Source organism: Siniperca chuatsi, linkage group LG18 (assembly GCF_020085105.1).
Source record: "Siniperca chuatsi isolate FFG_IHB_CAS linkage group LG18, ASM2008510v1, whole genome shotgun sequence".
NCBI classification, from domain to species: Eukaryota; Metazoa; Chordata; class Actinopteri; order Centrarchiformes; family Sinipercidae; genus Siniperca; species Siniperca chuatsi.
The window spans coordinates 4,716,710-4,732,587 of NC_058059.1; the positions used below are offsets into that span (position 1 = coordinate 4,716,710).

The 15,878-nt window shown below is 40.0% G+C and overlaps 1 protein-coding gene across 2 annotated transcripts in view; it reads right to left on the reverse strand.

Moving 5' to 3' along the window:
• The window catches only part of ap3b1a (adaptor related protein complex 3 subunit beta 1a), a 58,769-nt gene that overhangs the window by 13,822 nt on the left and 29,069 nt on the right, over positions 1–15,878 (reverse strand). For both annotated transcript variants that reach the window (XM_044173069.1, XM_044173067.1), the window contains exons 19-23: positions 15,409–15,586; positions 13,119–13,272; positions 10,933–10,981; positions 9,354–9,457; positions 1,990–2,218 (exon numbers count right to left, since the gene is read on the reverse strand). In XM_044173069.1, coding sequence (XP_044029004.1) covers positions 1,990–2,218; positions 9,354–9,457; positions 10,933–10,981; positions 13,119–13,272; positions 15,409–15,586 — 714 coding nt within the window. The remainder of the gene's footprint in view (positions 1–1,989; positions 2,219–9,353; positions 9,458–10,932; positions 10,982–13,118; positions 13,273–15,408; positions 15,587–15,878) is intronic.

Consider the following 15,878-nt stretch of genomic DNA (forward strand, 5'->3'; position numbering starts at 1 on the left):
TACAAATAAGTGCACCTAAATTGTCAGTAATAATCATTGCACAGCAAAACTGTGTGCGCACAACGACAGTAAGTATGGTAGGTCCAAGTTGAAGCAGGAAGTCAGTGTGTCAACTGTGACAGATGTTTACAACAGATAATTTAACTTTTTACCGTTTTTACCGTTTCTCGTCCGAATAAGTTTGGCTAACCTGAAGGTTTGTTTACAACCTGTATGATCATCTGACTGCTCACGTTTCTTACTCTACTGGATTTCTTACAATGTCACTGTGTTCCCAGATCTCCTCAATTACTTTGGTGAGTATGATGTTATTATTACAGATAGGAATGATGGCCAACACAACGAAATAAAACCTGTGCTGTAATAAACCGGAATTGTCCTTTAAACTATATAAAACTCACAAAGCTACTTGATTACTACTTGTTTTATTTTTTTATTTTGGCGTATGAAGTATTAAAGGCGGAGGAGATGCCAGTAACTAGTGGATATTAATTAGTTAACAAGTTAAGATGTTACTTGATTTCGGGACATGTCGGTGAACATAAATAGTGAGCAAATCACAAATACTATTTCATTTTAAATTACAACAACTGATGAGCAGCAATGGAAAGTAATGCACCTTGTAGAGGCAACGTGCAATATTTCATATTAAATACAAACCCTGTCACGTATTATCTCTTAACAAGACACACACAAAACAGCAGCACATACAGCTTTGTCTGTATTCATCCTCTGCAACTTATCCAAACCAACTCCAGCCACCCGCTCACAGTAGCCAGGCTCAATCGATCCAAATTACCCACTGTTTGGCTGCTTGAGTTCCTTCAATGCCCAATCAATCCCCTGCAATTGACAGTTTTAACGTGCTCCATCGCACACCAGTTCTGTGTGTGCGCATGTATATATATGTTTGTGTGTGCATGAAAAAGAAAACCTTGAGGGAGCACTGTTCTCAGTCTTATATTATACCGAGTGTAGCGATCACACAATAGTGTGACAAGAAATATGGAGATAGTGCATGTTTGTTTGTCCTGATCGATACTAATGAACAGGGATTAGCTGAAGTAATATTGGCTGTTTTCAGGGTGGGAGAATGGGACAGGGTTATTTGCTGAGCTGACAGCAATCATAGTATATAGAATAATGTATATACTAGTATATAGGTAGAGCTGCAGAAATTCCAGAAAGCCATCGTGAATGACTAGGAGTGACAACAAATATTGCACAGATTGTAATAAATGTGGTTGTTTACATTACAGAGGGGAAACAACTATCTCTTTAAAGGATAAGGTTGGCAATATTCCATACTTTTGTTAATGTCAACAAATCCCATTAAAAGAGCGTTTGTAGCCCGTCTCTTAATACTTCCCAATCCTGACTGTGGCTCTCAAGCCCCAAGCCTACTGGTTTCTATGTAAAAACAAGTCATAAACATATACTTTCATTCTTTAAAAAGGTTAAATCATTTCCTAAAACAGCTGAGTTTTTAAACAAACTTTACTCAACAGGAGTAAATGGTGCATTTGTTGGGGACTATTTTCAGTGGTGGATTAATACACATGGCACACAGGAATAAGATAGATCCGGTTCTGGATTTACAGACAATACTTGTTAGTAGATCGATTAATTGTGATTTGTTGACAACAAGACAAATATAGAATATCACCAGCCTTATCTTTTAATATCACATTTGCTGGCAATGTTACAAATCAATGAGCAATATTGGATTTACCTAGTTATTTTATCTATCTAAAGGGTTTTTAGTAATTTTAGTAAATTAGTAACTACTTCTAGTTTTTACTAAATATATATCCATTCTGTCCACTTCTAGTGTCAACGATTCACCAGAGACACATAGTGACCATATTCTCAACATTAACTTGTTACATGACCAGCAGGTGAATTTGCTAAGAACATATTCTTAAGTACTTATTGGCTTTTTGATGAGTCCGCAGTGGAGTATTTTACACGTGTGGCACAAATACTCACCAATGGTGTTAAAGCAGTGGATGTTAAGGCTCGCTGGGCTTCGGTCACCTATGTGGATCTCCTCCAGGCTGTGGTCTGAGCAGTTGGTCAGTATGACCTGTACAGACACCATACTGGGCTGGTACAAACAGGGCTGCCTGGGGAAATGATACTTGGCTGACAGACCTTTCCCTGTCATATGGTGAAGCAGCTCATAGGTTTTCACAGGCCCGAAAGATGGAGTGGTGACCTAGAAGGACATATGAAAGACAGGGATAAACCTCAACAACCACTGATTTTAAGTCAATTTTTATAGTAGCTTTGTGCAAACAGACAATCCTGACATATAAATCAAACTTCTTGATTATCAGAAAAATAAACTGCCGTGAGGACTGGACTGATCTATGAACAACTGTGCACTGCTGGAAACAACAGCCTGACAGAAGAATCAGAGAAGGAAGATGAGAAAAACAGTGCATGGAGAACATTGCCCAGAAGCATAAAGCTGTCCACATCAACACAATATCCAGGGACGCCTTGTACATTACAGTGCAAATGCATCCACACAAGAGGACAGATTAATACAAGAATCTCCGGTCTTTCAATCACCCATATTCATGCAATTCACCATGTCCAATCAGCAGGCAGAACACAGCACTTCTAAATGGAGTGGGACCAAGGGTTGGCTGATAACTCCCCACCAACCCTCCCTTCATTAACTCTGTAGGGTACAGAGGAGCCCATTTAAAAAATGTCCTCAATCAGCCCAGTTAGATGGAAATGGGCTGGATGCTCAAGTCAAACCAGGCTGAATAAAAACAACCTCTAATGAATAGAAACAAGTGCCTGTATGGGGCAAACCTGCCGTTCGCAGGCCTTTTTAAAAGGGCTTTTACCTTTTCAGAGGCAGGAAATTGCATTACCTTTGAGAGACAGGGAAAAGAAAGGAGGTGGATGTGGTGGTGGTGTATTTTTTCTCCTAAAAATTAACATCTTGTTACTTGAATGAACATTGTTCACATTTTGTGGCTTTCAGTTTTTCCACTTGATGGTGACAACTGTCAGCTCTCATTAGAAAGGTAAGGTGGGTCGGCCCACACAATGCAACACAGCGCACTGAACAAACTACACTGTCAAACATAATATTCACATAACGTGCATAAACTATAGACACACCTCTGCTTTATCTATATCAACAATACAAAGTAATAAAAACCACCACAAAAGTATGAAAACTTTGAGTAGTTTCGTCCATCTTCAAAGGTCTTGAGTGACAGCACTAATCAGTTCAAAACATCCAGATGGATAAAGCCTTTTCACACCCTCTAAAACACTTAGCACCTGAATGTATTTGTACGCTGACACAGAGGCAACACTTAGATGTATGTCATCCTGGTGTCTGGTCATCCAATTCAGAGACTGAAAAATTGCTACTTACCAAAATAAATTAACAAATCTGAATGACAAAGAGAAGGGCAAAAACAGTGAGAAAACAAAATCATGTAGCATTGTATGAAAAAAACAACAACCAGCGGTAGAAAAACTGATCCATTAAACAAGAGACTTAAATGATTAAGCAAGGTGTGTGAAATAATTAAGCTAATTGAATATGAATAATAATATGATATGAAGAAACACAGTGGAAGCATGCAGGCATGATGGTACCGCACACAGTGTTGAGTGGTGTCAGTGTACATTGTTTTATTGAAGCTGGACGTACTGGCAGTGTGTTCTGACTTGGGTGAGAAATGTACGAGGCGTCCTCCGACTTGTCATGTGGTGTGTGAGGATGAAGAATCGGTTTGACATACAACAAGAGCTGTGGAGATGAGTTTCAATGTGTTCACTTTAGAGGGTGAGAACACTCACTATCATTGTATTGTAGCAGCAAGACAAGAAAAAAGCAACAGGTTTGATAGTTAAATTATCTAAAAGATTAGATATACTTATTTAGGAAATTACCTACAAATAAGGCATTAGTTTTAGCTAGGTGTAGCTAATAAACTGGCAACCAAGTGTATTTGTCCCAGCTGAGATACATTTTATTGTATATAATTTTGTAAGCATGTACTGTTCGGCATCCTACATAACCCAACTGTAGATTACTAATCTTTTAATTTTAGTGGCTAAATTTCATATTCATAAATGCAAATTTACAGGTAAAAAGCCAAACTTCTTGGTTTTCACAAAGGAGCTCAAACAGTACATTGACTTGCAGCCTAATACATCCAAAGGCTATTAAAACTATTAATAACTGTTTTTATGTTTAAGATCTTTATTTTAATTGTATCCCCCCCTTAGCTCTTTGTAAACAGTATACTATGTACTCTGTTCATGGCCATTTTATGACACAAGAAAATTATGTCTGTTCCTTTATGTCAATAAAGAAGGTAGGAAAAACAAATTGAGTTTATTTGTGACCTCTTTTCAAATATGTCTTCGGTAGGGGCTAATAGGCTTGGAGCTGAGTGTCGCAGTTTGAGTATCATATTGGCACCAGTATAAAACATTTTAAAACAATAGCCTGCCCAAGTCACATTAGATACAGAATAAACTCTCCCAGCCACAACACTATCTCCCAGTCCCCTTGACAGAGTAGCAGCGTCTCTTGTGCCTAGACCGCCCAAGAGCCTGTAAAAGGAGGTCAAACAAACATTTGTCGCTGTGCTATAACGCTGCTGCGCCCTCACAAGTGCCCGTCACGCCACCGCCAGCCTGCAAATTTATCGGGCCACTTTTGGATGTGTCAGAGCAGTCTGTGTCGATAAAGCTGGCCATAATGTTTGCCACCCCATCACAACAGAGATTTACCTTCCTGACAGACACATCCTGCTTCAAGGTCCTGTCTGCCGCCTCGCCACGAGCCGGCGGCAGTGTCAGGAGGGAGGAATGGGGACAGGACAGGGCTTCAAACTGCTTATTATCACCAATTTGACACAGTGGACAGTTAAAGCCTGACACAAGTGCCCACACAAGCCCCTTCACTCTTCTATCCATTGTTGTCCTGTTACCCAGCACAAGCCCATAACACCTCAAGTGTAAATAAGAGAAGAAGGGGGATGTAACCTTGACTTCTCCGTCAGTCTCCCTTTCAGGGTTTTTTTTTTTTTTGGCTATGGCTCCCATTCTCCACCCTGGACAGGAAAGAGGGAGGTGACAATGAGGGAGGAAATTGATTGAGAGGCTCTATTATGAATCAACTTAAAGGAAGCTCCTGTGATGGATGACACAGACACCAGTCACCTTCAGAGCCCGGACGCCGTGCTCCCAGCATCCTCTCTGGCAAATGACCTGAAAATCCCGCTGACATATTCAAAAGGGCTAACCGGAGCCGGGTAGCCTTGTGCCGTGTGCATAAGATGGCCAATTTAAAAGAAAGTGGTGTGGGGAGTGAAGAGATGTATGGGCATATATTGAAAATCCATTTCTGTTTTTCAGACATTGTCTGCCTTCAATAGCAGGGACAAGATTTCATTATGCTCTACAGGAGTTGTGAGGATTAAGGTAAGGGACATGTGTTTGACTTTAGGGCCTAATTGTTCCCCTCAGTCAGGAGATGACAATTAATTGAGGGGTGTCACAAAGACCTTGACTGCAAATTGAATTAAATAAATGTTACTAAAACTACTTTAATGTAACAAGAAATCTCTCCAGTGCATGTAGACAGAGGTTAGTTCATTTATGCCAATTTGTCAGTAAATTAGGTATTCTAAAATGATTAATTTTGAAATTTTCCATTAAAGAACATTAGCAATAATAGAGGACTGTTATTTAATAACAGTATTGTCCTTCATCTAGCTTTGCAAGTATTGTTAACAAACTGCCAACAGTTTCTTTGTGTTAGCATGATATTTTATGCAACTTATGATTTTTTTCATTATTTGTTCATCTGCTGATTATTTTCTTGATTAATCAATTAATCATTTGGTCTATAAAGAAATTCTGAAAATATTCACATTTAAGGAACCGGTAAATTTTTAGCAAAAAATTGCATTCAATTGTGTAATCGATTAAGCGACAATTTAGCTCGAAATAGAATCAAATGCAGGCAGGACTTGAAACATGCAATTTAGATACTCAACACATTCCAAAAGTGTATCTTACTTACTTTTACTTCTTACTTGTGTTTTTTTGCATATGAATCACAAGAGCTCCACCTGGACCAGCTAACATGCTTACATGTTAATGCATCAGCAATATTAATGCAATAATATATCATATGATATTAAAACACTCTGAAAGACGACATTCTGCATAAGGAGTACATTTTCTTTTGATACTTTAAGTACATTTTGCTGATAATATATCTGTTTATTACTTATGTAAAACTTTGAGGGCAGGTCTTTACTTGTAATGGAGTATTTTTAATACTATGGTATTGTTACTTTTACTAGTGTAAAAGATCTGAATACTCCACCATAACAGTTTGTTCATGTAGGCATCATACTTATGTTTATAGATTTCAAAATAAAGGGTTAAGACCCTGATTCATTTGCTTACAGTAATTAAATAGCTAAATGGTTTGTTGAGACAAGTGGAAGTCTCAGTTGTTGCGGCAGACAATGAAAACATACATATGATAATCAAAATTCAAGGGCCCAGTGTGATGAAAAGATAAAATGCCTTTATGCAAACATACACGCACAGAGACAAAAACCTGTCCTCACATAGTTAGCAAAACAAACTAATAAGAAAAGAAATGCTGTAACAGCTGCATTAAAAACATAAACATTTCCCAAACTACCCACTTGCTGCGTAGGCCACTGCACTGACTGGCTATTTCTGTGTGGGCATTTATTCCTATTTAAGAGGCAATCTCCGCTGTTTGAGTGGCAGCAGGAGGTTTGGAGGGCAGGGGCTGCTATATTCGTGGTGCTCGGGGTCCTTCTGCTGATTCATAATTAGACGTGAACCCAGAGCGCCCACTACGGGGAGGTCAGAGGGGTGAGGAGGGAGACGAGGGAGGAGTAGGGGATGAGCTGGCGCCCGCCTGATGGACACCAAATGAACAAATTATGATGGCCCCCTCTGGGCGTGATGGGGTCAAACACCCTGCGCCCCGCTGCTGACAGTTCAATTTCCCCCCAACGCAGCCCCATTCGCTGACTGCTAATTATGAATGAAAAGTTATCAGCCTCAGCCACCCCGCCGCACACACGGACAGCGGTCGGAAGAGGTTTGGGTGGGGTGGGAGGGTGGGGGATTTAAGAGGCATTTGTGAGAGATCCTAATGTCAAAATGTTATTAGAGAGAACGGTAGCATGCAGAAACTGAGGAGAGGAGGAGGAGACAGAAGAGGAGGTGGGTCAAAGACAGTGACCAGGGTTAATCTAAATGCCTTTGATAACCATGCAGTAATTCTCTAAAAGGGCCCGAGCGCTCAGCTGAGACAGACTCGCTGCCTCTGTGGGCAGATTGCTGAGAAATAGAAATGACACAGGGGCCAGTGTGTGTTTGAGTGTGTGTGTGTGAGTGTTTGAGAGAGCTGTGTAAGCGTGTGCATGCATGGGGAGGGGCGTGTGTGAATAAAGGTGAGGTTATTTATTTCCTTGTCTATGAATCCCGATGCCCATCATGTATTTATGCATAGAATTGACTCTAAATCAGATGTTGATGTGCAAAAAGTTCCCTGTTCTAATCTGCATATCTATTCTCTATTACTCCATGGCCTTCACCTGAGGAGGAGAGAGTGACGAACAAGACTAGCGCTGCATAAACGCTGGCCTGAGAGCAGCTGTCAATCACACTGACTGACAGGCGGGCAGGATTGACGGGCAGACTCAGAATATAGAGTAACTCACCACAAAGCTTACACCAGAGCTGGGACAGTCTAGAGGCCACTGGTGAAAAGACATTCAGTTGCGGCGGGTACACATTCGTCACATGCAGGCAAACAAATTGTTTACCATAAAAAGTCAGTACAGACTTCACTTTTAAAGCATCTTTAATATGAACTCACCTACCAGTATTTACCCCATTTTAGACTGTAAATGAATCTAAAATAAGCGGTGCTGCTTTCTTTTTTATCAAGTCTTTACTCCTTCATTCTTTTACGCTTTGCCTGAAACTCTAACTTTAGAGGTGCTTGTAGACAGATTTTGACAGAGTCAGGCTAGCTGTTTCCCCCTTCTTCCAGTCTTAATGTTAAGCTAAGCTAATTAACTGTAGCCTTATATATTTGAGAGTCTCATCTAACTCTTGGCAAGAAAGCAAACAAGCATATTTCCCAAAATGTCAAATTATTGTTCTAATATTGTAACTCTACTCCTGCCACTTCTGTCTGCCCTGTAGATATGGCACCTATTGCCTGTGCGTCCTGGAAGAGGGATCCCTCCTCTATTGCGCTTCCTGAGGTTTCTCCCTTTTCCACAGTTACAGAGGGTGTCATATATTGTTCAGACTGAAAAAGCCCTCTGAGACAAATTTATAATTGACAATCTAAAAAGACAAATAACTTCAACTGTACAACTCTCTTTTGAATTAAGTTTCCTTTGAGACTGAAGAAGCATTTAGCACTTCGCAGAATATCAAGTCCAGTAATAATCCAAACAGTAAGTGGTACAAACTTAACTTGAAACTTATAAAACATGTATGTCAGAAGGAAGACACTATGTGGTCAAGTTCAGACCTAAAGAATAAAACCAATTGCACTCTCATTGGAACTTTTTCTCTTTCTGAGCTGAAACTATTAGTGATTATGCTGAACATATTAAAAACAACGAATCACACCATCAATATTCTGGTTAAAAATCTTAACCCCTTCTGATTTAAAATCTTCAAACAGCAGAGTTACCACAGACCTGGCTATGAGACACAAAATAGACACAGCAACAGCAGAGACAATGCTCTGGACATTTTCCTCCCCGGGGGAAGACAAGATACAAAATACTCAGACGTGCAGAGCCGCTCACATATTGAGGAGAGAAAGGAGCCGTCACACTAGGAAAGGTCAACCATCAGATATACACAACAGCGAGACACGAGGGACACAACATCTGACAGAGAGAGATGGAAGGTGACAGAGAGGAGGAGAGAAACAGAGCGGGTGGACTTATAGATGAGACACAGAAATAGAGTTCAAGGGTGTGGAAGAACAAAAGACAGCGAGGGTGAGAAAGACAGACTATAAGAGATACAGGAAACAGGGAGAGCAGTTGTACTGTACTGACTGGCTATAAATATAAGAAGGCAGAAAAGGTCAATAGTTGGCGTCTGAGGCAGAAATGTTCCACAAGGGAGAGAGGCTCATTTCACCATCTCATATGTTGCTCTGCTGTTCTGTGTCTGTCAGTGACAGAAAGTAACAATTGACTCTCAACACACGTTGATAGAGGAAATGTCATCCTGCATGTGTCTATTGCAGGTACACACACACGTATACTAACCTGCACGGAGGAGGAGATGTTGGAGAGAGACAGGCCCTCGAGGTCGGACAGCAGGCTCGAAGAGAGGACCAAAGACTTTGGTGCGTTTGTGGGAGCAGGAGAAACTAAAGGATGCAAAGAAAACAGAGAACAGAACTGAGAACAGGCACTTTAAAGCTTGTTAAGGCCAATATGGAGTAGTGGCATGCATTGCTGTCTATCCCAGTGTCTTTTTTAATACTGCCACTAGGGGGCGCCAAAACCAGAATTTTTAAATTCTACATGCCGTGGCTTTAAAGCTATAATAATTGCTTTTCTGGCCACTTGGGGGCTGTGAGAAAAGCTGAAAACACATCAACTGACATATCATCCCCTTATAACACGTGTCGCCAATTGGGTTCAATCATGGGCCATTTTTTCTCTCGCACTGTTCAATTTGGGGGGGGTGGGGGGTGGCAGCATAGTTTTACAGGGGTGGAAGACGCAGGCTTTTCAATATTTTTGTTTGTTTCAGTATTATTTTAATTAATTTAAGAATAAAAGGGAATTCTAAAATTGGGCAGATTATACATGAGAGTTAACAGAGTTACAGCAGCTTATGTTACTGAGAAACTAATTTGGTAAAACGTGTTCTGTGTTGCACTTTGAGACAGGAGATTTAATTGATGGCCTGGTTGAACTAAAGTACTGTTGTTCTTATTATTGTTGCCTTAGAAAAAATGTTATCAGCACATCAATGTGTTCTGGTATAACAGGCTAAAACTGTGGACGTTAAAACTGTGTTTGAAATCATGAGGTTCTTCTTTCATTTAAATGAAGTGTTTTATATTATTTATCTGTGTTATTTATCGGGAAAGTTTATTAGACTTCATTCCAGCACTGAATTATTGGAATAGCCTGGCACAGTAACCACGGTTTGCATGTCTCTCTTCATGTGGGAGCATTGATTATTATTAAATTATACAAGGTCATGCTTATTAGGATTTACATGAGCCTTGTATTTCTATAGTTATCTACAGCAGATTTAAGAAAAATCCCATTAAAGTTTTAATGCAGAACATAAAGGGGAATTTTTTACCTTTTGTCAAGGTCCCAAACATTTTTGATGGAGGGCCGGATTTGTCCCACAGGTTGCTATTTTCCTACCACTGCCTTATAAAGTTGTTGTGGAGAATGTGTTATAGTTACGCGTCCAGCAGATACGGAGCAACACTGGCGTTCATTTGGATCCGTGTTTCTGGCCACCTGACAATTGTAAGCCCAATATTCACTCTCCTATTAGCTCTCTTTAGGGGGGCTCCTTCAGCTCCAGAGAATAATATCTGGGTCATTAGACGATAGATGGTTGACTTTCCTCTCTATTGGAAAGAATTTGCTAACTTGCCATTTGGTGTTGGGCAGGTACAATACATTTGGTTTATCACAGCTTTTTTTGGAGACTCCTGCTGTTGAAAACTGGGTTTATGCGAGCAGAATTTGCGGACCATAAAACCACAACAACGACCTAAAGCAGACCAAAAGAGCAGAGGGGAACTGCAAAGTTGGGTGATAAATGTTGTACAGTGAGTGATTTACAGTGGCAAAGTGCAGATAAACTCACAGTCATCTAGATCCAGCAAGGAGACTTCCTTCTTGGACTTCACTTCCACCTGAAAAAACAAACACAGCAACATGACGATGAGCGGCACAGAAGGACCAGGCAGAAAAATGACAACTCAAAACAAAAGTAGTGAAATTGTGTGTTGTGCAATTCAATGGGTGAAATGTTTCAATTTTGCTGACAGTGTCTCTCACGATGTGACACATTCATCCCAAAAACAGAGACTCTGCATTTATATGTAACACATCTGGAATTTCCAATGACCAGTCATGCACAGTGTCGTGTCACAACCGATACACGCCACTTCGTGCGACTGCGGCATGCTTGTCAGGTGTTGACTTGTGGGAATTACAACACACGCCTCTGGCTCGCACCACAACAGGCACAATAAAAACGCATTTAAACATACGAGCGCTTTTATCACCCTTTCTCCACGCCCTCCCAACAAACCAAGGCTCCATTCACGTCACATAAAGAACCATAAAATGAATCTCTGCATACTCCAGGCTGAGCAGACAGGAAGAAAAAAACCCCAAACAATAGGACAGAGGAGGGAGTGAGGAATGAGAGTGAAAACAAACAAAGTTAGAGGCCGTATCTTATCAGATCTTCTCTGACTGAAGCTTGGTGGTGGTAATAGAGACGGAAACCTTGTTAGAAAACAGAGGTCTGGAAGAGCCAGAGAGAGAGAGAAAGAGAGTGAGAGAGATGCATAATTCATAGGCCATGTCCAAATGACAAACTGTATGAAATGAGAATTTCATAGTGCAGAAAAGGAAAGGGAGTGTGAAATAATGTGATGAGCATAACTGGTAAGAAAAAGATGGTGAGGGCTGAAAAGGGAATGAATGAAAGATTTGAAAAAAAAAAATAAAGGTGATTACAGAGAAGCAAAATTATCTCCCAAAATATAATTTGTGACACTCTCGCCACACGTGAACCTGGGGAACAAACAACTCCCTGGGAGAACATGGTGTTTTTACTCCATGATCCTGTTTACAATAATATCATATTCTACACCGGTTTAAACAGGAGATAATGTACATATTATAGAATATCTCAGATCATGGATGACTATTTGCTTCTGATTGAAACTGAGCTGAAACAGCATGACAAATGCATGTTTTTCCCTGTTGAATCTTTAGGTAAGTACTATTAAATGTTTGATAACAGCTCTGAATAAACATCTGTTGTATTTAGTACCAGATAATGAACTAGAATTGCTTGCAGTGTGTTGCCATGGCTACAAAGATTTATATAAGCTGTCAGTTGTCTATTTTTAATGTCTAGCTTTTTATATAGAAGTTGAAATTCGCCCCAACATTTCTTACAGTGTAATCGCTCCTCAAAGGTATCGCTTCAAGGCCATTTTGGAGACCAATAACTCTTTCAACATACATATGGCATCGGAGTGTTGTATTAAGATATACTTATCATTTAAGTTTTGAGCCTATAGTGTATTTTGCATACATACGTGTATTTTTTTTAGCATAGTTGTTTACATTCTATTTGGATAATGTTGGACATCCAGATGACCGAGAAGCATAAAATAAAAACTATCATGCTATCGTGAAGAGGGAACGTTATTGCAAAAACCCCAGTTTATGGAAGAATATCATATATATCAGCTTTTCTTTTTTAAGGATTATTTTTGGGCTTTTTGCCTTTATTTGATAGGGACAGCTGAAGACAGACAGGAAATGTGGGAGAGAGAGAGTGGGGGGGTGACATGCAGCAAAGGGCCACGGGTCGGACTCGAACCTGGGCCGCTGCGGTAAGGACTCAGCCTTGTACATGGGGCGCCCCAGCATATCAGCTTTTCTAAAGTTCTCCTGCCTCCTATTCAATGTATAGGAATATACTTGTCTAACAATTATGATTATAAAGTGTATTTTAGCATTAGTATGCTCCACTCTCTTGGGGCTGTCTAATCAAGCCAGCCATTAAAACAAACTAACAAAAACACACTCAGAGTGGGCCTTAGTGTAGAGGTATACCTACACCGCCTCTAAATGTTTATTTGTTATAATAGAAAATGTTCAAATTTGAGATAGAATCTGGATAAATCAAAATGCACATAATGATGGATAATCATGTGATACATCTGCTAGAAATTGTTCTGCTATTCAGTTAAATCATTTGTTCATCCTAGATCCAAATAACCCTACTAAGTATGATAATGTCACCTTGGGTTTAGACTTCACATCACTCTTCTTCTTCTGAGCTGTGAGGGAGTCTGAATCAGAGTCTTCCTCAGAGTCTGTCTCTGAGTCGGAGGAGCTTTCAGCTGACGAGCTGCTAGCTTGGGCTACAGGTCCATTGCCGTTTTCATCGGAGTCACTGAAACACACAAGAACGGCAAAAATTGCCTCAGATATGGTATCAATACAAGTAATAGAATGCATATAACAGTACCGCCCATTTACTTTGCTCAGCTTGCTTTTACCGCAACATTTACACAAAACACGTAACCATGTATATCATTTAAACAAACAGTCTCAAAACCAAAGCAAACTTGGCAATATGTTTTGTTTTTCTTTTCCATCCAAACTGAAATCTTAAGCTTGGCCCAGTCAGAACTTCAGCAATCAATCTGTTTTTGTTTGTGAAGTTAATTCAATGTTGCATTCACTCAAAAAGATTTTTTCCATCTTTCTCCTCTCTCTTTCACTTCCTCTGTCCCTCTTCAATTTGTCCCGATAATGAGTGTTTACTCTGCCTGCCTGGGATTTTCAGCCGTTAAATTAATGAGGGGAATTGTGACGGTAACTGGCTTTTTAACTTGGGCGATGATGAAAAGCCAGTATTAATTTGGCCTACAGATTTCATTTGCTGCGAACAGGAAAAAGTGATATAAATCACTGTGGGCCTGATTAGGCCCTGCCTGAAATGACTGGGCCATAATGAGGGCATTATGTTGTGTTTGTTGTGGAAGCACTGGGGTGAGCTGCTCTAATTACTGTGTGTATGTGTGTGTGTGCATGTTTGTGTGTGTTTGAGCACTGGGGTGAGTTGCTCTAATTATAATCTCTAATGGAGAGAACAGGGTCAGCCGGCGGCCTGTCACACGGCGAAATCAGGTACATTCTGTGTGAGTTTGTGTGTCTGTGAGCAAATGAAACAGAGTGCATAAGAAACTAAATTTGCCAGTGTGTAAGAGAGTGTACGTGAGCATATTCAGTAGTAACGACTCAGATCTCATTCATTGGTAACACCAGGCTGCTAAATGACCAATCAAAAGTCATTATCCATTAGCCATGTAAATGTGGGTTACGCTACTGGAGGAAAATTCTCCTTGATTAGCTTGTTAATGGAACCCACACTAACGATATTCTAGCAGCTCTGCCAGCCTGATGTGTGTGTGTGTGTGTGTGTGTGTGTGTGTGTGTGTGAGAGAGAGAGTGAGAGAGAGAGAGAGATACAGAGAGAAGGGAAAGAGAAGGTGTATGCACAGTACAATGTGTGTGTATGGCTCACAGACTACACTGATACCTCCTTCAAGAAAGCTGGTATGAGGTCATTTTTTTTGTCTCCTATCTGAAAACATGAATTTGGATTAAATTTAATTAACAGAGAGCATTTGGCCCCAGAAACCTGTTGACTGAACTTCTAAAGTACTCATAACACTGTTATCTGGTCCTGTTGTTCAAAACATCATTAAGTCCAGGGACTAAATGTAGATTTTAAACCCTTTATTAGGGTTGTGTAGAAAGCATCTATTTTCAAAAGATATTAATTCTGATATTGATACTAATTTGTGATGCACTATTGGTTTTATCTTGAGACAGGCTAGGATGTGTGCACTTACCCAGTTGGCTGCAACCACACCTATGGGCAGTGGTAGAAGACGTACTCAGACCTTTTACTTAAGTAAAAGTAGAAAAAACTCCATTACAAGTAAAAGTCCTGAATTCAAAATGTAACTTGCGTATTATTAAGTGTGCATCTAGTTCTTTTTCACCCAAGTTTTTATAACTGTTTCTGATGGCTCACATCTTGTTTTGGGGTGTGTTTCATCTTGTCCAATGTATCACATGTGACTCAAAAACGTCTTTGTCCTTACTGTCGGTGCAAAGATATAAAAATCCAGCAAGTATAAGAATCAAAATTCTCTCCAATTTCAGATTTTTTCCTGGCAAATATATTGGATGAAGTGCAAACGTTTGTGGGTTTAGGGAAGAAAAGATCAAACTGAACAGAAGGAAGTATCATGCCAGCAGGTGGGTTGTCATATAGATGATAAAAATGGCTGAAGTTGTGAACAGATGGGGGTTTAAGCTTATTGATGCAGCAAAGCACTGATCACATTTGTTGTTGACTACGACTCTGGTGCCTCTCACAAACACACACCTGTCTAATTAGCTAAGCGAGAAATAGAAGAAGAGAAAGAAACAGGTAACATCTGGACGCACCAAATTCACAGGGAAGAAAAATTATGCTTTCAGAGTCTCACAGACGGGAGGGATTTCACTTTACCTGTCAGCAGCTGTTGGCTTGCTTTTCTTCTGCGGTGCCTTCTTGGTCTTTTTCTTCTTTTTTTGTTCTGATTCAGATTCAACGGAGCTCTTTTCAGATCCACTGGAACTCTTTCCAGAATCACTGGAGGTGTTTTCTGACTCTTCACTGCTTTCCTCCTCACTCTCACTGCCCGACTCTGTACAGACATACATACATACATACATACATACATACAACATGCATATCAAACACAAGCCTGGTGAATTAAAGTTATAATCTTTATACTTTCATGAAATAAAACCCTGTTTTTGATTACTGGCATTTTTTTTCAGCACAGGAATGAGGCATACATTTAATCCAGCATTACTGTTTGTAATTTTATCTCATTGATATCAGCGTTACTGTTTACTCTACAGTCGAATCAGAGCGTTAAGTTACTGCTAATGCAAAACCAACACTTTGTACTGCTGCTTCTTCACATTAAAAGC